This window comes from Dreissena polymorpha, chromosome 6 (genome assembly GCF_020536995.1).
Source record: "Dreissena polymorpha isolate Duluth1 chromosome 6, UMN_Dpol_1.0, whole genome shotgun sequence".
In the NCBI taxonomy this organism is placed as follows: domain Eukaryota; kingdom Metazoa; phylum Mollusca; class Bivalvia; order Myida; family Dreissenidae; genus Dreissena; species Dreissena polymorpha.
In genome coordinates, this window is record NC_068360.1 from 75,662,576 (window position 1) to 75,687,640 (window position 25,065).

General features: G+C 37.0%; 1 protein-coding gene across 1 annotated transcript in view; it reads left to right on the top strand.

Annotated features, from left to right (window-relative positions):
* The window catches only part of LOC127835820 (retinoblastoma-associated protein-like), a 98,038-nt gene that overhangs the window by 54,317 nt on the left and 18,656 nt on the right, over window positions 1-25,065 (top strand). The window contains exons 11-21 of the mRNA XM_052362253.1: window positions 73-214; window positions 2,022-2,195; window positions 2,514-2,631; window positions 8,342-8,493; window positions 9,597-9,647; window positions 18,549-18,675; window positions 19,226-19,322; window positions 19,727-19,760; window positions 20,261-20,373; window positions 23,260-23,444; window positions 24,017-24,081. Coding sequence (XP_052218213.1) covers window positions 73-214; window positions 2,022-2,195; window positions 2,514-2,631; window positions 8,342-8,493; window positions 9,597-9,647; window positions 18,549-18,675; window positions 19,226-19,322; window positions 19,727-19,760; window positions 20,261-20,373; window positions 23,260-23,444; window positions 24,017-24,081 — 1,258 coding nt within the window. The remainder of the gene's footprint in view (window positions 1-72; window positions 215-2,021; window positions 2,196-2,513; window positions 2,632-8,341; window positions 8,494-9,596; window positions 9,648-18,548; window positions 18,676-19,225; window positions 19,323-19,726; window positions 19,761-20,260; window positions 20,374-23,259; window positions 23,445-24,016; window positions 24,082-25,065) is intronic.

Below are 25,065 nucleotides of genomic sequence, written 5' to 3' on the forward strand. Positions count from 1 at the left end.
ATCACTTTCATGTTATGCTAGCTTTGAATTCTAGGTATCATTTCTCTCATTGTCTTCACTTCTGTTTGACAGTGTGCAATCAGGTAGCTCCACCCACAATGGCCTGGATACCCCAGTGACTCCAGTGCGTGCAGCCATGAACACTGTACAGCAACTGAAAAACCTCATCTCCGCCAACACGGACCATCTACAGCCGCTCAGGGAACATTTCCAGGTATGGGTGTGTCTGGTGTGTAGAGTTCATAAGTTTGGAGTCCATAAGTTTGGAGCCCATAAGTTTGGAGCCCCTAAGTTTGGAGCCTATAAGTTTGAAGCCCATAAGTTTGGAGCCCCTAAGTTTGGAGCCCAGAATTTTGAAGCCCTTAAGTTTGGAGCCCATAAGTTTAGAGACCATAAGTTTGGAGCACATAAGTTTTGAGCCCAAAAAGTTTAGAGACCATAAGATTGGTGCCCATGGGTTTGGAGCCCACAAGTTTGGAGCCCATAAGTTTAGAGCCCAAAAGTTTGGAGCCCATAAGTTTGGAGCCCAAAATTTTGGAGCCCTTAAGTTTGGAGCCCATAAGTTTTGAGTCCATAAAATTAGAGCCCATTAGTTTAGAGCTAATTAAATGGGAGCACATAAGTTTGGAGCCCATAAGTTTGAAGCCCATAAGTTTGGAACTAATTACTTTATGTAAGAGCATGAAGTGTAGAGATCAATGCCTTTTTTGGTGAACATATTATGTCATTTAGTTAGGTTTATTAATTGCCGGATATACAAGTTAACCGCTGGCCTGGTGGTCTGAATATCACCCTAATATTTGTCTTTTGTATGCCCCTGAAGGAGGGCAAATAGTGATCAGACCGTTCGTCCTTCCATCACACTTTGCGTTTAGATTTCGTGTTTAGGTTTCAAAAAATGCTCATAACTTCTATGTCCCTTCAGATAGCAACTTGATATTTGGCATGCATGTGTATCTCATGGAGCTGCACATTTTGAATGCTGAAAGGTCAAGGTCATCCTTCAAGGTCAAAGGTCAAAAAAACAAAATCAAAGCGGTGCAGTAGGGGGCATTGTGTTTCTGACAAACACATCTCTGTGTTTCTGACAAACACATCTCTTGTTTGTATACAAAAAAGGGAAAGAAAAAACAAGGTAACTTTAAAGTTTCACAAATATTTAAGAACCTGATCTTAGCCAACATGGACGGCCTACAGCTGCTCAGGAAACACTAATAGGTTTGATTAGGGCGTGTTTTCTCATCTTTTTGAAGCGATCTTTGACCCTCTCATTTTGGGAATGGTCCGATAACGGGACCTGATTTAGAATGAAGAAAAACACTTCTTTGTGTCTGTGTGCATAATATGTTATTCCTGAAGAAAGGTTGATTTATTTAGATTCACTTTTAAAACCTGTCGTCTATACATTCCACCAATATTTGTTTTTTGTGTGTCAAAAAATGGAAAAGAAAGACCCTAAATGATATTGGCAACTTCATATTATGTAACATCAAACAACAAAATAATATTATGGCACCACACTTGCTAGCAAAATGTATGCCAGCTGTTATCTCTGACAACTGAAATCTGCAGAAAAGAAGTTTTCCTAAATTTATCCCACTGTTTTAATTTGTCTAGGTTATATATTTTTATGCATCCGAAGGAGGGCATATAGTGAACGCACTGTCCGTCTATCTGTCCTTCTGTCACACTTGTGCGTTTAGGTTTCGAAAAATGCTCATAACTGCTATGTCGCTTCAGATGTAACCTTCATATTTGGTATGCATGTGTATGGACAAGGTCTTTCCATACGCACAAAAATGTTGACCCCTTTGACCTTGACGTTGAACTTTCTGCATTTAGGTTTCGAAAAAAGCGTTTTTTGGGGGCATATGTCTTCCGATGGAGACAGCTTTTGTTTATTCATCACATAAGATTTTATCTTGTCACTTTACTTCACTTGTGTTATTTTGTCAGTTTATGTATCTAAACATATTAATTTTTTTTATCAGGTATATGTATTCTTATAATTCCATTCCTAGAACTGTGCCAGCAACCCTGAGAGGTCAATCACAGATCGAGCTTCACAGATGAAGCTAAAGTTTCTTTCTCACTACCTGGAGACTTCCGGCAATGGTCAGGGTGCAGTTGCCGAGCAACGGTACAGGCAGGCAACCAACCTGTACTACCGGGTCATGAAGAGACTCCTCGACATTGTGAGTATAATAATATTAAGGGAACCAGTCTCTGATAAAATTAGGATAACCAGGATGAGGTCTATGGGAACCAATATGTCAACAAAACTGAAAGTATAACTGTTCTCATATCGAGTGGTTCCATTTGATAGATTTCTGTGCTGGCTGGGCCAATGAAACACCTGAAAAAAACCCAATGAGTTATGTCTGATCTGAATCAATAAGCATTGAGTATTGTAGTCAACTTGTTGTAGTCAACTTGGGTTCCGATGATGAGTTACTACACTGCATATTTTATATTGATACACATGTTAATTTGTTTTTGTTCTATTCTTTCAGGAGAGGGAAAGGTTGGCGCCTCTAAAGGACTTTAGCAGCCTTCTGAACAACGATGTCTTTCATCGCTCATTGCTCGCGTGTTCAACAGAGATTGTCCTAACTACATACAATGTATCTTGTAAGTTAATATATACTTAATAATCCATGGAAATGGCTATATGCAACCAGCATAAAGCCAGAGAGCCTGTATGAAACTCACAGTCTATTCAGGTTTTATGCTGTTTGCTGCTCATAAGTACTTTATGGTTGGAAATGAAGGCTTAAAAACTTGAATGTAGTAGAAACTTCTTTAATTTAATTGAACTTTGTACGGGAATAAAAACCCGCTAACATGTGTACATCTGAGTGGGAAAATGTTAACTAGTGTGTTCGCTTTTGATGGTTTTGAGATTTTGTTAGGCACAATGTAGATACAATACTTTCAGAATCATTGAAACAAGCACTTGTTCTACATGGCATTTGAAATATACATGGGCACGTAATATATTTAACGTAAATAAACCGTCTTTCGTGTAATTTATTTTGGTTTAGTAACAGTTACTAAAAAAATGTTAATCTTTTTTTGTTTGATGATAAATCAAGCGAGTTGATATGCTAGATATTGTAAAAATACAATTTTAATTGTTTTGCACCTTAATTACACACACCGGTATGTGACATATAATCTTTATGCTATTTGACAGATGCACTAGACTTTAATCAATAACATTTGGTTCACATCGTCTGATACTGGGAAAACTATTTAAGTGATATTATGGGCATTTTTCACTGTTGAATTGAGCTGAAAAGAATTAACAGGTCAAAAGAGTTAGTTAAAATGTGGTTACTGACCAATTATCTGCAACTCATCTTGCTACCTGTTGTTTATAAGAAATATTTTATATTCAATATTCTTACGTGACTCACCCAGTCCTCTAAGCCGAAATGATCCGTAAAACAAAATTGTGTCTTTGTGTCGTAGGAACGAATCTGCATGAAAACTAAATTTAGGTTCACATCGTACATGCATGATCAGTTGTCAAACGAAAGTACGGTTGATATTCAAATGCATTATTTTTCTCTTTGCGGGATATTGTTTTAGTATGTTGATGGTGCATTAACAAATATAAGTGTATATGAAGTGAAAACACCACAAATAAACAACAGTTGCGATAGACACCTATAAACTGTTAGATGCCCATAATATCACTTTAAGTAGTAATTTCAAACCAGACATGCTTCTGTTTTTGTCAAAAGCAACTACTTAAAACTAAGTAATGAAATTTTAAAGGTATGTTGCTAGGCCTTTTCAACTTTAAAAACTACTTCATTTGTAAAGCAGACTGAAACAAATATCTAAGAAGGTTTTATTTAGAAAAATTGCTTCGCTACAGTCCTTTTGAAATACCTTCAGTCATCTATTTTTTTCTGATAATAATTTGAAAAAGCAATATGGCAGGACATCATTTCCTGTTATACAAATTATGGCCAAAGTTGGAATTCCATAAACTATTTTCAGAAATATTTCAAGGCAAAAGTTAGATTTTACAGAATTATAAATGAAAATTAATAATGTGGTTCATTGGTTGCATTTCTTGAATGACGTAAGTGTATGTAGGCTATGCGAAGATTTTTGCTGCTTCGTCAAAGTGAATAACACACTAGGTCATCACTATGTGATTACATTCCTCAAATGACTCTTTGAACACGATTGATGATTGTGAGATTCAGTTTACCATAAATGACCAGCTTTTTTTAGAAACCTTGTTAATGGAAATCAGGGGCAAAACTATCTCATTTTCATCATACAGATCTAAACAGAGGAAAGACAGGGAAGATTTTATTATAAAAAAAATTGAAATTCTAGAAAAAAATATTACTGAAAATAATATTGAAGAACTTCATTTGTTACAGCAGGAACTATCTGATATACGTGATATTAAAATAAAAGGATCATTCATAAGATCCAAAGCTAAATGGATTGATGAAGGCGAAAAACCCACGAAATACTTTTGCAATTTGGAAAAACAACACTCATCTAGCAAAACAATACCTTATATTATAAACAATAATGGCCACAATATATATGATCAAAATGAAATTTTAGCAGAAGCTGCCTCATATTACAAGACTTTATACTCCAAAGGTGAAACAAAAGAAAGTGATAACGCTATATTTGATGAACTTAATTTGATACACAGTGCAAAATTGAATAACGAGGAAGCTCAAGCATTAGAAGGCATATTGACAATGGAAGAAATCTCAACTACCTTGAAAAATATGAAACATTTTAAAAGTCCAGGTTCAGATGGCTTCACAACAGAATTTTTTTAAGTTTTCTGGAAAGATCTTAAGTATTTCATTTTAAGGAGTCTTAATTATGCTTTTATTTCTGGAGCTATGTCAATCACTCAAAAACAAGGTATTATCACCTGTATACCAAAAAAAAAATAAGCCAAGAACAACCTTTAACAATCTTAGACCATTAACTCTCCTAAATGTTGTTTACAAAATAGCTTCAGGCACAATTGCAAACAGACTTAAAACAGTACTTGACAAATTAATTTCCAAAGATCAGACTGGATTTATAAAAGGAAGATATATAGGTGAAAATACTAGACTATTGTATGATATACTAAAATATCCAGAAGATAACAAAATCCCTGGACTCTGATTAACGTTATACTTTGAAAAGGCGTTCGACTCATTGGCATTCAATTTCATTGAAAAAAACTCTAATTTATTTTAACTTTGGTCCAATGTTCAGAAAATGGATCTCTCTTTTTTTATACAACACTATGTCAGCCATTCAAATCAATGGATTCCTGTCTGAATCATTCAAAATTGAAAAAGGCTGCCGTCAAGGCGATCCGATCAGTTCTTACATTTTTATACTATGTGTAGAAACATTGGCAATCAAGATAAGAAACTCAAAACAAATTAAAGGAATAACTATTGAAAACATTGAATACAAAATTTCCCAATTTGCAGACGACACATCACTTTTATTAGACGGTTCTGAAAGTTCTCTTAACACAGCACTTGACCTATTGCATACCTTTGCCCTGGAATCTGGACTAAAAATTAACTATGACAAAACAAAACTCATATGGATAGGCTCCAAGAAATATAGTACACACTCAATAAAAACTAAATACAAACTTATTTGGGGTTCAACCAATTTCAAAGTACTAGGTATCATATTTGATGTCAACCTAGAGAAAATGATTGATTATAATTATTCTAGCAAATTGACAATGTTACAAAATATCATAAATTTTTGGAAAAGGAGAAATATCTCACCTTTAGGAAAGATAACTGTAGTTAAATCCATGTTACTCCCCCTTTTCACTCATTTATTTATTGCTCTTCCCAGTCCAGGAGTACATATATTAAATCAAATACACAATTGTTTTTACAACTTCATATGGGATGGTCCTTTAAAAATCAAACACAATGTTCTTATCAAACCTTATGAAGAGGGAGGGCTGAATATGATAGATATATACTCATTTGAAAAAAGTATGAAGCTAACATGGATAAAGAAACTTGCACTATGTACAGGTAAATGCTTTGTATTAGTCTATTCACTGTTTGATGTTAAAAAAATGTTAAATATGGGTAATGCATATGTGCAAAAAACTGTTAAAAGATTAACTAACACATTTTGGAAAGATGTTCTAAATTACTATAGCATATATGTTAACAAATTTAAGATTTGTACATTTGATGATGTATTTAATATGCCATTATTTTACAATGACAACTTTAAAATTGGTATGAATTGCATTTATGATAAGAACATGTATGAAATTAGACTTGTTAGAGACATATTATATACCTCTGGAGGGTTTAAGACCAAGAATGATATTGAGAATTACACTGGAAAAGTGCTAAATTTTTTATTCTATGAAGGAGTTAAAAGAACTGTATCGGATTTTATTAAAAAATCAAGTTTTGCAACTGTTAACAAGCCAAACACCACTGGAGTATTCATCTCTTCCTATCTGAATGTTATTGTTTTTAAAGCAAAACCAAATAAATCAATATATAGCACATATACATTTAATAAAGAAAAACCTACATGTCAAAATAAGTGGAATGAAATATTTAATAACATTGACTGGAAGTTTGTACATAACTTTCTTTTTGAAAACTCCAGAGATACATATATACAATGGAATCAAACTAGAATTGTACACAGAATCTTGGGTACAAAATCTCTGTTATATAAAATGAAAATTGTTAACGACAATCTGTGTTCTTTTTGTAAAAAACATGAGGAAATCTTAACTCATCTTTTCTGGGAATGTGAACACATTCAACCCATTATCAACTATATAAAATATTCAATGAATGTAAACAACATCAATTTTCCCAACATCTCTTGCCAAGATGTTCTACTTGGGATTTGTTCTGAAAAAATGACCCCCATTAATATTTTATTTCCTGAAATGAAAAGGTATGTTTTTATCTGTAAAAAACATAGTAAAATCCCAACAGTACCAGGGCTAAAAAATAGTTTTCAACTAGCATGGGAAATTCAAAAGCACACCATTTGCCAAGGCTCGGAATTTCCAAATTAGTCAGTTGTAAGATTATTAATCAATGAACCCATAACTTAAAATGTACTTGCTTTACATTGATGTGCACTGAAATGAATGCTTTCAACTATACACTGTGGTTTTTTTTCACATATTTTTTTTTGTTCAAATCTACACTTTCTTTACCTTTTACAAAAGAACACAATGATATGTGTAGTACAAATCTCCATATTAAGTATGAAGATCCCTGTGTTATATAGAAAGTATAGTTGCTACTTGTATTTTCTGTGCTTTCACAAAGTTTTTCATCTACTATGTATCTATGTATACATGCATACATTGTATATTGCTAAACATAAACTTGCATCCGCTGTTTATAAACGTGCAAATCATTTAGTTGTATACTAACACAGGCTGTATTTAATTGCTACTAACACATAATGTTTGTAAGGTATGGAGTAGGATGGCCTCGTCCTACACATACCTATTGACCAGGTAAATAAAGTTTTCTTATTTAAAAAAAAAAAAAAAAAAAAAAAAAAAAAAAAACATTCCTCAAATGGATAGAATCAACCATGTGCGTTTGGTTCCCGTTATATCCTATTAATTCATAATAAGCGGGACATAAACAAAGTTTATTGTGACCTTCCGGTCAGTTCCCAAGCATTGTGACAGTGTGTTAACAACAACAAAATAAACAAACACGAAAACAAATATATAATAAAATTATTAACTTGCTCTCAATGGAATAAATAGAGTGAAGCTCTCAGAAGTACATTATTTGATTAAAAGGAATAAAGTTTCATTTTTTTAGTGAAATTCATGAATATTAATATTAAATAGTATAGTATTATGATAATATTAAATTATTTAATTTAATATATTTTTTTTTTCTTAATTTTTATTTTTTGGGCCGGCAATGGTAAGTCCGGGCTGGCCAGAGGGTGCATGCTTATAGGACCTCCTGGCTGGCAATAAATGATAATTTTTGGAAGGACTGATGCTATATAATGGGAATTAACTGTTTTTTTTTCGATTGCTTGTCTTTTTTGGACAACAATAAATTGTTTTGGGGCAGTTTTTAGGAAATGGCTTAACTTGCAAGTAATTTTTTAAGTCTTTTATGCAACTGAATTTTCAGGGTGGCCTTCGTGTTGTTGATATGAAGCCCACCCACTGTGGGAGCTTTCTTTAGATTCCTCCCTCCCCCTGAAAGACACCAAGTACTGGTTAAAGCCAGGAAACGCACTCGAGAGGGCTTCAATGCTATAGCGCTAACATAAATAGGTTTCCATTTACTTTCAGGGTCGATGACTCACTCAGTTCTGAACAGCGGCGACAGCAAGTTCCATTTCCCCTGGGTGCTTGACGTGTTTGAGCTGTACGCCTTTGACTTCTACAAAGTACTGGAAAGCTACCTGAAAGCTGAGCCAAATCTTACTAGGGATATTATCAAGGCTAGTTTAACTTGTATATCTGTATAAATTGTTGGAAATACGTTGGTGTATTTTGCGAAATCATGGTTTATTGTTTTGAACTTTTGTATCTGATGAGTAGTTGACAGATTTACACTGGGCCTGCTAACTCAGTTGTTAAAACTCAGGACTGAAAATCAATGGATCGCAAGTACGATCCCAGGGTGCATAAACATTCATTGGGGTTTGGTTATGAAATCCTTTTCACAGCCTTTCTCTTCCTTACTCTGAATCAAGAAGGGCAGTGATCAGTTACTGGCACAAGTATGTGCAAGGAAACGGACTCGAGAGCATTTCATATAAGCCTAGGCTTGTTATGCAAGCGAGCTTTAATAAATAGGTTTAAAAAACAAACAAAAAAAACAAGTATGTGCCCTTAGTACAACCAGCTAGCTCAGGAAAAGTGAGTTTGCAATTGGACTGTTGTGATATAACTGTGAATCGTTTTATTAAGGGTTTTGACGGTCCTGAATAAAAAGATTATCTTGTACAACAGGTAACCCAGGATTTGTTTTTCAATATGCTGTTGTGATATACCTAAAACTCTTATTATTTAGGGTTTTGGGGGCGGTCGATCAGGTGATGTCGCAGGCCCGCATAATCCTAAATAAAAATATCCTTAGCATTCTAATGTATTAACCCCTCCTCAGAAGCAAAATGAAAATGGCTTTATCATATGCAACCAGCAGAAAACCAGAACAGTCTGCAAGGAACTTGCAGCTGTTCAGGTTTTATGCTGTTTGCTACTCATCAGTATCACATGTTTTTACATGAAGCCTTTAAAACTTGAATCTATAAAGAAAGTTCTTCAAATAAATTTGATTTTCCAGCTGACTACACATGGTCAACGTGTGTTTCTGATTAGTAAAGGGTTTAGTGTGCGTGGTCAAGCTTGACTATGGACAAAGCAAGTTTTCATGAAGATCTAAACTTGGATTGTATATGTGGCTGGCCAAGTAAAGTCAAGGTCATTATTCAAGTTTAGTAATAACGTTAAGTGTTGAAACCAGGTTTTGTTACATTGAGTGTTTCTTGTTTGTTTATAGAAATTAAAATATGAATTTTCTGTTTGTATATTTTTTCAGCATTTGACGTCCATAGAGAACAGAATACTTGACAGTGTTGCCTGGCAGTCAGTAAGTAGAGAGGATTTGAAGGCTTATGTGAAACAAGACTATTGCCAAGCAATTTATATCCCCTATCGGCTCCACCATTGTCAGAAATATATAAAAAAGTAATATTTTGTAATGCCCCCGGATCGATAGATCGGGGGTATATTGTTTTTGGCCTGTCTGTCTGTCTGTCAGTCTGTCATTCTGTCCCAAAACTTTAACCTTACAGTAAAGTTTTGCTATAACTTTTGAAATATTGAACATAGCAACTTGATATTTGGCATGCATGTGTATCTCATGGAGCTGCACATTTTGAGTGGTGAAAGGTCAAGGTCATCCTTCAAGGTCAAAGGTCAAAAATTTTAAACTTTAATATAGTAAAGTTTGGCAATAACTTTTGAAATTTTGAACATAGCAACTTGATATTTGGCATGCACGTGTATCTCATGGAGCTGAACATTTTGAGTGGTGAAAGGTCAAGGTCATCCTTCAAGGTCAAAGGTCGAAAATTAAAAACTTTAATAAAGTAAAGTTTTGCAATCACTTTTGAAATATTTAACATAGCAACTTGATATTTGGCATGCATGTGTATCTCATGAAGCTGCACATTTTGAGTGGTGAAAGGTCAAGGTCAAGGTCATCCTTCAAGGTCAAAGGTCAAATATTTAACAGGGTTCGCACAGGGCTTGAAAAAAGCTTGAAAACGAGTCTAAGGCTTGAAAAGCCCTTGAACAAGTGTTGGCCTTGCAAAAGTGCTTGAAAAGTGCTTATTTCTTGTAAAAAAGCCTTGAATTTTTTTTTTCTGTTCAAAATTACTTTAATCATTGCTTTAATTATAAACTTAAATCGTTCTTAAGGGAAATATAACGAAAATTTATCATAAATTCCTTCGCGCTAAAAGTTGAGTACGAAATATAAGTTTCGTACACTATTGGGTACAAAATGTTAAGTGTACACGTCACAGATTATGTGTACTACGTCAGAGGTTCTCCTTTGTGATCAATTTTCGCGAGTAGAAATGCAGCGATGGGGAAATGACGTTTCAAACCAGGGTGGTTAACTGAATATTCCTGGCCCTACTTTCTGGTCATAAACACCAATGATATGCAGAAAAAAGCTTAAATAATTACAACTTATAGGATACCTCAACATTCTTTAAACATGAATATTCATGGAGCTATTTTCTGGTCATAAACAAGCTGTCAAAATGACGTTAATCGTTATGTTTTGCGCGAAACTTATGAATATTCCTGGGTACAGAAAACAAATGACATTCGAAAAGCACTATGTTGGGTCTATATGAAGACCATTGGTGTTGGGGGGATAGGGGAAAGCGCTTTGAAAAGCCACGATAAAGGGGAACCCACACAGAAAACATGAAATTGAGAAGCAAACAGCGTTCCTGCGATGTGTTTTTTGGTGAAACAGGAAGGTACTATTGTTAAAACTGTTGAATCTAAAACAGACATAAACAACAACAGCCCTGTGAAAGACAAAATGTTATAGTAACTGACTTCAGGGCTCAACATTCACCTTAAAACCAACTTGCCCTGCCGGGCAAGTACTAAGAAAATCTACTTACCCTGAACGTAAAGCCACTTGCCCAAACATTAAATATCACATTAACTGTAAACCTCATATTTTAATAAAGATCAAAATGATACCCCACAAAACCTTTTTTTATGTTTGCACATTTAACAAAATGATTACAGGAATTAAAGTCTCATTAAGTCTAAATGCAGATTTGTGCCAATGTTTGTTTATAAATGAAATAATTAGTCATTCTCCTCCACGTCTTCGTCAGCAACTTAGACTTAAAAGTTACTTGTTAAGACAAAGCTAAATAAACTAGACATTTCAGATTCTCGTCTGCTAACAGTAATGTGAACAACACGTGAACCGTAACAAAAATGTCAATTGACGTAAAGCAAAAGAAAATGTATGTAGCAAAATATAATATATATATATATATATATATATATATATACATGTATATATCAGGGATCATATTTTTGTCGGTTTTGTCGGTTCTAGACCGATTGAGGTCATGAAAGACCGATTGAAAATCCCAAACAGTCGGTCTGATTCTGTTTGCTCATGAAATCGATTACACAGTGCACACCCTAATTACATTCTTATCTCGATTATGTGTGATAAACCATTCGCTGCAGTTTCTAAACCGGTCAGGACCAGATTTTTGTACGTCAACAGACTAGTATCAGAGTATGGCCCCAAGCAGCGAAGATTCGCGCGGCTGTGTATTAGGCACGCGTGAATAACCCCGTGTCAATATCAATCGATAATTTCACTGGCTTATACCTAGCACAATCGGTCCGTAAGGTGTACTCGTCCAGAACACAGAGTGTATACTAGAGTCCGTGTCCAGGATAAAATCGTTGACAGTTACTTAGGAGATACAAACCTCGATGTTATCCTCGTGGAAATTGTGCATTTCATGCATGATACAGTAAACTGTCATATAAACAAAGAAGAAAATCGGATATTCTGCAATAATTGTGGGCGGACCTTATACACTGAAAGCACGCGCTGTAATTAAACAAAATATGCCGATACATTTTCCACCAGCGTAATAATTCGGCAATAAATAAATAAAAGTCGCGGATCTGATCGACAGAACAGCCGAAAGTTATTTTTATGGGCGGAACTTCACATAAAATAGTACACAAGAAAAATAATTTACATTGTATAAATCTTCAGTAAAAATCGTGTTAGAATTGAAATAATTCGTGTTCTTTATTGTTTGTTGTTGAATAACCCACGACCGAAAGTTTAGATGCGTGGTTTCAAATCATATAATCCCTACGCATCATTACTATCGGCCGTGGGTTATTCGACTACAAACTATAACGAACATGAATTATTTCTTAAATATTTGGTTTTGTTATTGTCAGTAACAAACCTACGCACAGACATTTGTTGGGTTCAATGCATGTTTGTAAGCTATTATCAAGTTGACAACGATTTAAAACATCGGCAGATTTGAGCAGACTAATAATATTGACCACAATGAAAAACAGATCAGATAAAACAGCACACGAAACAACCAATGTCAATGAAATAGCAAATGATAAAACAAAATGAGAAAACTAGTATGTTCCGTTTAAAGATAATGCCTAAGGGAATTTAACTTGTACATTTATTACACCATCTTCATTAATAGTAAAATCAATGGCATATATTTTGACGTAATTTGTCATGATTTCGGATATAAATTTTCGGACACTTTTCCCCATTTAAATCCGGACCGATTGATGTTGCGGGAAAATATGATCCCTGGTATATATATATATATATATATATATATATATATATATATATATATATATATATATATATAAATATATATATACCGAAGCTATTTGTTGTTGTTTCTATATAGTTATATAATTTAAGTAGTTTTCTTCGTGACTGAAAACACCAACGATGTTATGTGTAACTGAATATTAATGAAAAAGATAAACACAAATTTATTTGAAACCGATGTTTGGAATCCCAAGCCATTTACGGCGTTTCAAAAAATAAATTTGGAAATGCATGCGCACCATGCGTAGTTAGTTCGGACTTCCGCAAACAACAATCGCCGAGGTAAAATAGTGCATAAGCAGAGCTCAACATTAACCTAAAAACCAACTTGCCCTGCCGGGCAAGTACTTAGAAAATCTACTTGCCCTGAATGTAAAGTCACTTGCCCTAACATGAAATATCACATTAACTGTAAACCTCATATTTTTAAATCAACATCAAAATGATACACCACAAAACCGTTTTTTTATTTTTGCACATTTACAAAATGATTACAGCAATTTTAGTCTAATTAAAGTCTAAATGTTATGCTCTTTGTTCTTTTTTGCACTTGCCTGGGCGGACAACTAGATTATTAAATAACTTGCCCGGACCCAACTTTTACTTGCCAGGGGCAATAGGACAACTGTTAATGTTGAGCCCTGATAAGGCAAATCGTTTGTGATTATTTGTACTATTTAGGTTTTAACCACAAAAACACATGTTTTTCTTTGTTCTTTTTTTCACTTGCCCGGGCGGACAACTAGATTATAAAATAACTTGCCCGAACCCAACTTTTACTTGCCAGGGGCAATCGGACAACCGTTAATGTTGAGCCCTGGACTTCTGATGTATAACATGTATTTGTATGTAATAACTTGAAATAACATGTATGAGTTATTGTGAAATGAGTTTTATGTGTTTGAGCAAATAAATGATATTATTACTGTTTTAATCTGGCTTCAAAATGCATTTTTTAAAGGAAACTAATGTACGGTTCTCGGCCTTGAAAATGAAAATTTGGCCTTAAAAAGTCCTTGAAAAGTGCTTGAATTTAGGTTTGAGATTTCTGTTTGAACCATGTTAAAATATTGAAGATAGCAACTTGATATTTGGCATGCATGTGTATCTCATGGAGCTGCACATTTTGAGTGGTGAATGGTCAAGGTCATCGTTTAGTGTCAATGTCAAAGGTCAAATTTTGCAATATTGAAGATAGCAACAAGATATTAAAATGCATGCTTATCTCCTTGAGCTGCACATTTTGAGTGATTAAAGATCAAGGTCATCCTTCAAGGTCAAAGGTCAAATATATCATGGCTTCAAAGCGGCGCAATAGGGGGCATTGTGTTTCTGACAAACACATCTTTTGTTTATATATTTGTTGCCATAGCAACCATAATTTTTGACGTAGGAATCAAATGAAATGACGTGCATAATGTCCATATTTGCCATCTATCCATGTTTCAAGTTTCATGAAAAAATATTAAGAACTTTTGAAGTTATCGCAGGATCCAGAAAAGTGTGACAGACTGACGGACTCACGGACACACAGACTCACGGACACACAGAGCGCAAACCATAAGTCCCCTCCGGTAAAACCGGTAGGGGACAAAATCTCACAATCCTTATATAGGAACTACCATAGAGTATGTTGCTTTTTGATCAAATCCATTCTTAATCTTCATTGTTATTTTGAAGATGAGCTGTATATGCTTAAGTCGTTAATAAACTAAATATTCTGTTGTTTCTTGATCAAATCCATTCTAATTGAATGATGTTTCTTAAACAGTCCTCAAATTTGTGTTCAGCTGTTTGAATTGAGAAACAATTTTACTTGCCAAACTTGAGCAGTGTATTTTCACCATGTTGGGATTTGGCCAGAGTCCCTTTTTATTGGGAAAAAATCCTGGCATTTTGACAAAAATTTGGTAATGAGTGCTATTGTTTTGCTAAGATGAACAAAATGTTGATTTTTTTTTTGGAAACCTTCAATTGGGAATTTTTAGGTCCCATTTAGGAAAAATATTTACTTTTTGCCATTTGGAATGGGGCCGAATAGTGGCCCCGATTTTGAACGAAAAAAACACACTGTTAAATTAATAAAATTTACATGACTCTTTTCCTGCTTTGGTGTGCTTATTTGTGCTTATGTAAGCAATTATATTTTAAAAGAAATTCCATCCTAATAACTGTATTCTTTCAACAGATTTCGTGATTTTTTCCTCCTCTCCTGTGGTACTTGCGCATACTTTCAATCAATGTCTTGCATTTTAATGTTTCACTTGTCACGTAGGACAAGCAGATTTTTTGTTAACCCTCTCCCACTCTGGAGCAAATTTAAAATGGCTATGTGCAAACAGCATAAAACCAGAACGGCTAGGGAGTAACTCGCAGTCTGTTAAGGTTTTATGCTGTTTGCTGCTCATCAGTATCTAAGTGTTGAAAATGAGCCTTTATAACTTGAATCTAATAAGAAAGGTCTTTAATTAAAAATAACTTTCTAAGGGACTACAAATGCGTATCTTAGTGGTTAATGGTCAAAAATACTATCTAAGTGGTAAAGGGTTAAAAATACCCATCTAAGTTTGAAAGGCTTTAAAAACATATCTAAGTGGTAAAGGTTAAAAAATGAGTATCTAAGTGGTAAAGGATTAAAATACGTGCCTAAGTGGTAAAGGGTTACAAATATGTATCTAAGTGGTAAAGGTTAACTTGTCCAGACCAATCTTTCGTTTGACCTAGGTTGCCTTTAATGTCAAGCAATAGACAACATGATGTCTGTGACTTCAAAGTGTCTGTTTTATATTTCAATACTCCCCAGTATACATTTGGATTTTGTTGTTGTCCAGTTAATTGACTATTGTTATGGTTGTCCCACATAAAAGTACTTAAGTGTCTGTGTTATATTTCAGGACTCGCCAGTATTTGATCTCCTATCCCGGTGTGGTGCCATGTCTGTGTTATATTTAAGGACTCGCAAGTCTTTGATCTCCTATCCCGGTGTGGTGCCATGTCTGTGTTATATTGCAGGACTCGCCAGTATTTGATCTCCTATCCCGGTGTGGTGCCATGTCTGTTATATTTCAGGACTCGCCAGTATTTGATCTCCTATCCCGGTGTGGTGCCATGTCTGTGTTATATTTCAGGACTCGCCAGTATTTGATCTCCTATCCCGGTGTGGTGCCATGCCTGTGTTATATTGCAGGACTCGCCAGTATTTGATCTCCTATCCCGGTGTGGTGCCATGTCTGTGTTATATTTTAGGACTCGCCAGTATTTGATCTCCTATCCCGGTGTGGTGCCATGTCTGTGTTATATTGCAGGACTCGCCAGTATTTGATCTCCTATCCCGGTGTGGTGCCATGTCTGTGTTATATTGCAGGACTCGACAGTATTTGATCTCCTATCCCGGTGTGGTGCCATGTCTGTGTTATATTGCAGGACTCACCAGTATTTGATCTCCTATCCCGGTGTGGTGCCATGTCTGTGTTATATTGCAGGACTCTCCAGTATTTGATCTCCTATCCCGGTGTGGTGCCATGTCTGTGTTATATTGCAGGACTCGCCAGTATTTGATCTCCTATCCCAGTGTGGTGCCATGTCTGTGTTTTATTGCAGGACTCGCAAGTCTTTGATCTCCTATCCCGGTGTGGTGCCATGTCTGTGTTATATTTCAGGACTCGCCAGTATTTGATCTCCTATCCCATTGTGGTGCCATGTCTGTGTTATATTGCAGGACTCGCCAGTATTTGATCTCCTATCCCATTGTGGTGCCATGTCTGTGTTATATTGCAGGACTCGCAAGTCTTTGATCTCCTATCCCGGTGTGGTGCCATGTCTGTGTTATATTTCAGGACTCGCCAGTATTTGATCTCCTATCCCATTGTGGTGCCATGTCTGTGTTTTATTGCAGGACTCGCCAGTATTTGATCTCCTATCCCAGTGTGGTGCCATGTCTGTGTTATATTGCAGGACTCGCCAGTATTTGATCTCCTATCCCGGTGTGGTGCCATGTCTGTGTTATATTGCAGGACTCGCCAGTATTTGATCTCCTATCCCGGTGTGGTGCCATGTCTGTGTTATATTGCAGGACTCGCCAGTATTTGATCTCCTATCCCATTGTGGTGCCATGTCTGTGTTATATTGCAGGACTCGCAAGTCTTTGATCTCCTATCCCGGTGTGGTGCCATGTCTGTGTTATATTTCAGGACTCGCCAGTATTTGATCTCCTATCCCATTGTGGTGCCATGTCTGTGTTTTATTGCAGGACTCGCCAGTATTTGATCTCCTATCCCAGTGTGGTGCCATGTCTGTGTTATATTGCAGGACTCGCCAGTATTTGATCTCCTATCCCGGTGTGGTGCCATGTCTGTGTTATATTGCAGGACTCGCCAGTATTTGATCTCCTATCCCGGTGTGGTGCCGTGTCTGTGTTATATTGCAGGACTCGCCAGTATTTGATCTCCTATCCCGGTGTGGTGTCATGTCTGTGTTATATTTCAGGACTCGCCAGTATTTGATCTCCTATCCCGGTGTGGTGCCATGCCTGTGTTATATTGCAGGACTCGCCAGTATTTGATCTCCTATCCCGGTGTGGTGTCATGTCTGTGTTATATTTCAGTACTCGCCAGTATTTGATCTCCTATCCCGGTGTGGTGCCATGTCTGTGTTATATTGCAGGACTCGCCAGTATTTGATCTCCTATCCCGGTGTGGTGCCGTGTCTGTGTTATATTGCAGGACTCGCCAGTATTTGATCTCCTATCCCGGTGTGGTGTCATGTCTGTGTTATATTTCAGGACTCGCCAGTATTTGATCTCCTATCCCGGTGTGGTGCCATGCCTGTGTTATATTGCAGGACTCGCCAGTATTTGATCTCCTATCCCGGTGTGGTGTCATGTCTGCGTTATATTTCAGGACTCGCCAGTATTTGATCTCCTATCCCGGTGTGGTGTCATGTCTGTGTTATATTGCAGGACTCGCCAGTATTTGATCTCCTATCCCGGTGTGGTGCCATGCCTGTGTTATATTGCAGGACTCGCCAGTATTTGATCTCCTATCCCGGTGTGGTGTCATGTCTGTGTTATATTTCAGTACTCGCCAGTATTTGATCTATCCCGGTGTGGTGCCATGTCTGTGTTATATTGCAGGACTCCCCAGTATTTGATCTCCTATCCCGGTGTGGTGCCATGTCTGTGTTATATTTCAGGACTCGCCAGTATTTGATCTCCTATCCCGGTGTGGTGCCATGGCTGTGTTATATTGCAGGACTCCCCAGTATTTGATCTCCTATCCCGGTGTGGTGCCATGTCTGTGTTATATTTCAGGACTCGCCAGTATTTGATCTCCTATCCCAGTGTGGTGCTATGTCTGTGTTATATTGCAGGACTCGCCAGTATTTGATCTCCTATCCCGGTGTGGTGCCATGTCTGCGTTATATTGCAGGACTCTCCAGTATTTGATCTCCTATCCCGGTGTGGTGCCATGTCTGTTATATTGCAGGACTCGCCAGTATTTGATCTCCTATCCCAGTGTGGTGCCATGTCTGTGTTATATTGCAGGACTCACCAGTATTTGATCTCCTATCCCGGTGTGGTGCCGTGTCTGTGTTATATTGCAGGACTCGCCAGTATTTGATCTCCTATCCCGGTGTGGTGCCATGTCTGTGTTATATTGCAGGACTCGCCAGTATTTGATCTCCTATCCCAGTGTGGTGCCATGTCTGTGTTATATTGCAGGACTCGCCAGTATTTGATCTCCTATCCCAGTGTGGTGCCATGTCTGTGTTTTATTACAGGACTCGCCAGTATTTGATCTCCTATCCCGATGTGGTGCCATGTCTGTGTTATATTGCAGGACTCGCCAGTATTTGATCTCCTATCCCAGTGTGGTGCCATGTCTGTTTTATATTGCAGGACTCTCCAGTATTTGATCTCCTATCCCAGTGTGGTGCCATGTCTGTGTTATATTGCAGGACTCGCCAGTATTTGATCTCCTATCCCGGTGTGGTGCCATGTCTGTGTTATATTTCAGGACTCGCCAGTATTTGATCTCCTATCCCAGTGTGGTGCCATGTCTGTGTTATATTTCAGGACTCGCCAGTATTTGATCTCCTATCCCCGTGTGGTGCCATGTCTGTTATATTTCAGGACTCGCCAGTATTTGATCTCCTATCCCAGTGTGGTGCCATGTCTGTGTTATATTTCAGGACTCGCCAGTATTTGATCTCCTATCCCGGTGTGGTGCCATGTCTGTGTTATATTGCAGGACTCGCCAGTATTTGATCTCCTATCCCAGTGTGGTGCCATGTCTGTGTTATATTACAGGACTCTCCAGTATTTGATCTCCTATCCGGGTGTGGTGCCATGTCTGTGTTATATTACAGGACTCTCCAGTATTTGATCTCCTATCCCGGTGTGGTGCCATGTCTGTGTTATATTGCAGGACTCGCCAGTATTTGATCTCCTATCCGGGTGTGGTGCCATGTCTGTGTTATATTGCAGGACTCGCCAGTATTTGATCTCCTATCCCGGTGTGGTGCCATGTCTGTGTTATATTGCAGGACTCGCCAGTATTTGATCTTCTATCCCGGTGTGGTGCCATGTCTGTGTTATATTGCAGGACTCGCCAGTATTTGATCTCCTATCCCGGTGTGGTGCCATGTCTGTGTTATATTGCAGGACTCGCCAGTATTTGATCTCCTATCCCGGTGTGGTGCCATGTCTGTGTTATATTGCAGGACTCACCAGTATTTGATCTCCTATCCCGGTGTGGTGCCATGTCTGTGTTATATTGCAGGATTCGCCAGTCTTTGATCTCCTATCCCGGTGTGGTGCCGTGTCTGTGTTATATTGCAGGACTCGCCAGTATTTGATCTCCTATGCGGGTGTGGTGCCGTGTCTGTGTTATATTGCAGGACTCGCCAGTATTTGATCTCCTATCCCGGTGTGGTGCCATGTCTGTGTTATATTTTAGGACTCGCCAGTATTTGATCTCCTATCCCGGTGTGGTGCCATGTCTGTGTTATATTGCAGGACTCTCCAGTATTTGATCTCCTATCCCGGTGTGGTGCCATGTCTGTGTTATATTGCAGGACTCACCAGTATTTGATCTCCTATCCCGGTGTGGTGCCATGTCTGTGTTATATTGCAGGACTCTCCAGTATTTGATCTCCTATCCCGGTGTGGTGCCGTGTCTGTGTTATATTGCAGGACTCGCCAGTATTTGATCTTCTATCCCGGTGTGGTGCCATGTCTGTGTTATATTGCAGGACTCGCCAGTATTTGATCTCCTATCCCGGTGTGGTGCTATGTCTGTGTTATATTGCAGGACTCGCCAGTATTTGATCTCCTATCCCGGTGTGGTGCCATGAGCAGTGCGTATGTGTCTCCGTGCAATGACCTCATTTCTGCAGAAAACAACAACGCAGCAAAGGCAGCTGAAATGTAAATACACACTACAATGTACATAACATTATCAACAATTAAGACTGGTTCTGGGAAAATAGGGCTTAATGAATATGTGTAAAGTGTTATCCCAGATTAGCCGGTGCAGTTTGCATAGGCTAATCAGGAACAACACTTTCGACCTGGACTAGATTTTCGATTAGAAGAGACCATTCTGTAAAACAGAAAAAAAACTTAAAAGCGGAAAATGGTGTCCCTGATAAGACTGCACAGGCTGATCTGGGATGATTCTGTATGTATGCATTAAGCCCAGTTTTCTTAGAACAAGGCTCAATTTGTTACATGGTATGATTACCTGTTTTAACTTTGTGTCTTTAAACATTAGAATTGTTATTTCTTTCTTGTTGAACAGTATTTAAAAAAAAAAACACTTTCTAAACAAAACCAAATCCGATATTTTTTTGTTCTTCTCAAGGTAACCATAAAGATTATGCTCAAAGTCGTACCCACTGCGGGGAAAAAAATAATTGACTCAGGAAATTTTTCTGTTTATTTACTTTTATCCTACTTGACACAAAACTGTAGGAAAGACTGACAAAAATTTCTTAATTACGACGATATCCAATTCAATACCCCATTTTGTTTGTATGCAGGCTGTCAAGCGGTCATACTTTTTCCTACTTTTTCCTACTATTTCCTACTTTTTCATCAGGATCCTACTTTTTCCTATTTTTTTACCAAATCTTCCTACTATTCCTACTTTTTCATTTTCAATGGAGAATTATTTTTTTTAAAGAGTTAATTTAGTAAACTTGCAGGATGAATGAATCTATGGCATGACTGTATCCCTGTTAATGTGCATTCATCTAGATGAGACCTGACAACCCATGCTGACTGTCTGCTAGCACCTCTCTAGGAGCATAAATATTTATTTCTTATGTAACTTTTAAAATTATTGACAAGTTTTTTTTTGAAGTAACAATGGTGCCTTGTTTACTTACTTAGCATTTGTACACTGCAGACTTCACTACCTTACACAGTTCCCAGTGATGCAAGAGCTGAGGGAACCCATTGTTTATTCCAGTTTTATTTTGTTTCCATTGACAACAATTTGACCAAACCTTATGCATGTTTACATGATATTGCTGTTTGGAATGTAGAGATATAGAGATACATGTATTGTATGAGTGGTTATGTAATATGGAATTTATTACACAAGTTATTGGAAAAAAGATAAAACTGATGCTTTGCCGAGTTTTCATCATTTACAAATATAATGTAATAAATTCTGTATTACATGACAACGGATATGATGTTCTATTGATATCATAGGTACATCATGTTTAGTAATTAAAGATAAATGCACAGAGCCTAAATGCCCTGATACATTTTTATGCTCCCGGTAGGGTGGCATATTGCAGTTGTACTGTCAGTCCGTTTGTCTGTCTGTCTGTGTGTGTGTGTCCGTCCGAAAACTTTAATATGGGCCATAACTTTTGCAATATTGAAGATAGCAACTTGATATTTGGCATGCATGTGTATCTCATGAAGATGCACATTTTGAGTGGTGAAAGGTGAAGGTCATCCTTCAAGGTCAAAAGTTAAAAAATACAATCCAAGGCAAGTAATAAGCTTTAAAAGGGAGATAATTTCTAAACCTGCCAAATGATATATTGAAATTTTATTTCAAAGCTGCGCAATAGTGGGCATTGTGTTTCGGACAAACACAATTCTTGTCTAATGATGCCATTGCTAGTGAGGTAACTTCAAGGTGTTAAAGCGAAGTATTAAAATTATTAAACGGCATTATTACACTCCCGCAAAGTCATCAATAATGTAAAAGCCATTATTTGAAACTGGAATAAACAATGTAGTGCAACTGTTTCATTGCCCAATCAATGCTGTCATAAAAGATGTCAGGTGATAAGGTCCTATCTCCAGTTGCATAATCTGCTCTGCAATGACCAGTCATTTTGAATGTAACTTAAGTCATTATAACTGCACCCTATTGTCAATTTAAAGGTTTCACAATGTAGCTGTAGCAGAGCATTTACACTGCTTTATATACTAGTATTAATCTTGTACAACAAGTTGGTGTATCACTAAATAAATTTGGTCTTCTGCTTAAGGATATAACATGCATAATATAATTACCATTTTTATATCGATACACAGAAGACCTCTAACCACTTATTTGATGATACACCAAAATGAACAGCATCTAATTACATGTATACTTCTTTATCAGGGTAGCTTTGCTTGAAACTTAATTATCATAGATACACTATAAGTGCTAAAATTCCTTGTGGGAAAACAAAGTTTAACCCTTCATGGATGGAGAAGTTGGACAACAGTGGAAAAACACTGGGATCATGGTGCAAGAGATTCCGGCAATGAGTTTGCAAGATATTGTACTGTCTGAATGAAGTCCATCTTGTAGTAATTCTGGTGCTAATCAACTTTTAAGTCATGCAGATGGATAAAAACACAAGGAAAACATGAAATACATGCATGATAATTCACAAAAGCGTTTGTTTGGATGTGCGCAAAAGCCAAGCAGCTCTCAGGGTTGTGGGGATAAATCTATCTGTATGCAAGTACATCCATCACACAAGGAACAGGTACAAAAGGCTGAATCGTTCTGGGCCCTTAAGGTAGCTTCAATTGGGTATCCATACAGAACATGTGATTGCACTCCTGCTCTGTTTCAAGCTATGTTTCCTGGACCTGTGTCTAAAAAATAAGTAGTATGTATTCCTACTTTTGAGGGAAAAGTTCCTACTTTTTCCTACTTTTTTCCTACTTTTCTTGCAAAAAGTAGTTCCTATTTTTTCCTACTTTTTGAAAAAAGGTCACTTGACAGCCTGTTGTATGCCATTTGTTACTTATCATTGTTATGCTTTATAACACAATGTTTTACTTAAGCTACATGTCCCCAAGTCGAGGCCAGGCAACCAAGGGTACTCACCCTGGCCACATCGTGATAATGTCCCCTCGCAAGGGCGGGGTCATAGGTGGGGTCACGATGGCCTACAGCAAGGACAGCCCCGAGACCCGGGCCCCTGACACACCCAGACGATCTCACGCACTCACCATGTTCTTCAACAAAGGTTGGCAGTTGTCTTGTCGCAGTGTGAAACCAATATTCTTTTTTTAAGTTTGATGTCTTATATATAGAAATTACAAAAATCAATGAATTTAAGTTCGAATTTAATTTGTGTTAGTGTGAAACTAATATTATTATCCCCCGCCATAGGCGGAGGGATATTGTTTTGGCGTTGTCCGGAGCCCTATCTTGGAAGTGCTTTAGCGGATTTCATTGAAACTTGATATGAGTATATATATGGATAAGAGGATGATGCACGCGAAATGGCATTGTACACCATCTGTTAATAAGGGAGTTTAGGCCCTTAGTATCTTGAAAAAATGCTTTTTTGTGTCCGGAAGTATTTTGGCGGGGGATATCAATTCAACGAATTTGCTTGTTCTTTAAGGTGTGATGTCTTATATCAGAAATATAAAACAATCCAAGAGTTTATGTTGTCAGGGGATATTTATCCTGTCTGCCTGGACTGAATTTTTGTTTTGAAGGGACAGATTGGTTTTCTCGCGATGATTATTTTCAATATACATTGAAACAGAACAAAGGTTAAGAGTGTCAGTCAACCTTTCTTTCTTTTAGTGTGTCGACTTGGCTACCACAGATTAAAAACCTTGGCTGATCTCTTGCGTATTACCTCGGAAACTGTAAGTTTTGATTTTCTTGTTTGAAAAGATTTGAAAATATTGATAAAACTTACTTTCTGATGTAAGATTATTGTTTTAATTTTAAAAGCACGTTGGCTTTGGAAAGTTTAACATTTGTAACTAATCATTATGCTTAAAGAATTAAATGCTTTCTGGAAGTCATATTTTAGTTAGTTTTATCTATCTAAAGACTTAGATCTTCGGTACATTTAGCAATTTTGTCAGATTAAATTAACTCAGAAAATTGGCTTTTGCCTCATTCCACACAGAATGGTTTGGTTATTTATTAATAGAGTTATTGTTAAACAACACGCTTGCAAGTGAAACAAGAAATGTCTTTAAAATGCATATACACACAAGCATTAGACCCCCTTTTCACAGAGCACGGCTCAATTATATTACATATTATCGCTGTACATCACTTTGAATGTCACATAGCATGGCTCAATTATATTACATATTATCGACGTACATCACTTTGAATGTCATAGAGCACGACTCAATTATATTACATATTATCACTCTACATCACTTTGAATGTCACAGAGCACAGCTCAATTATATGACATATTATCGCCGTACATCACTTTGAATGTCACAGAGCACGGCTCAATTATATTACATATTATCACCCTACATCACTTTGAATGTCACAGAGCACAGGTCAATTATATTACATATTATCGCCGTACATCACTTTGAATGTCACAGAGCACAGTTAAATTATATTACATATTATCACTGTACATCACTTTGAATGTCACATAGCACGGTTCAATTATATTACATATTATCGCCCTACATCACTTTGAATGTCACATAGCATGGTTCAATTATATTACATATTATTGCCATACATCACTTTGAATGTCACAGAGCATGGCTCAATTATATTACATATTATCGTCCTACATCACTTTGAATGTCACCGAGCATGGCTCAATTATATTACATATTATCGCCCTACATCACTTTGAATGTCAC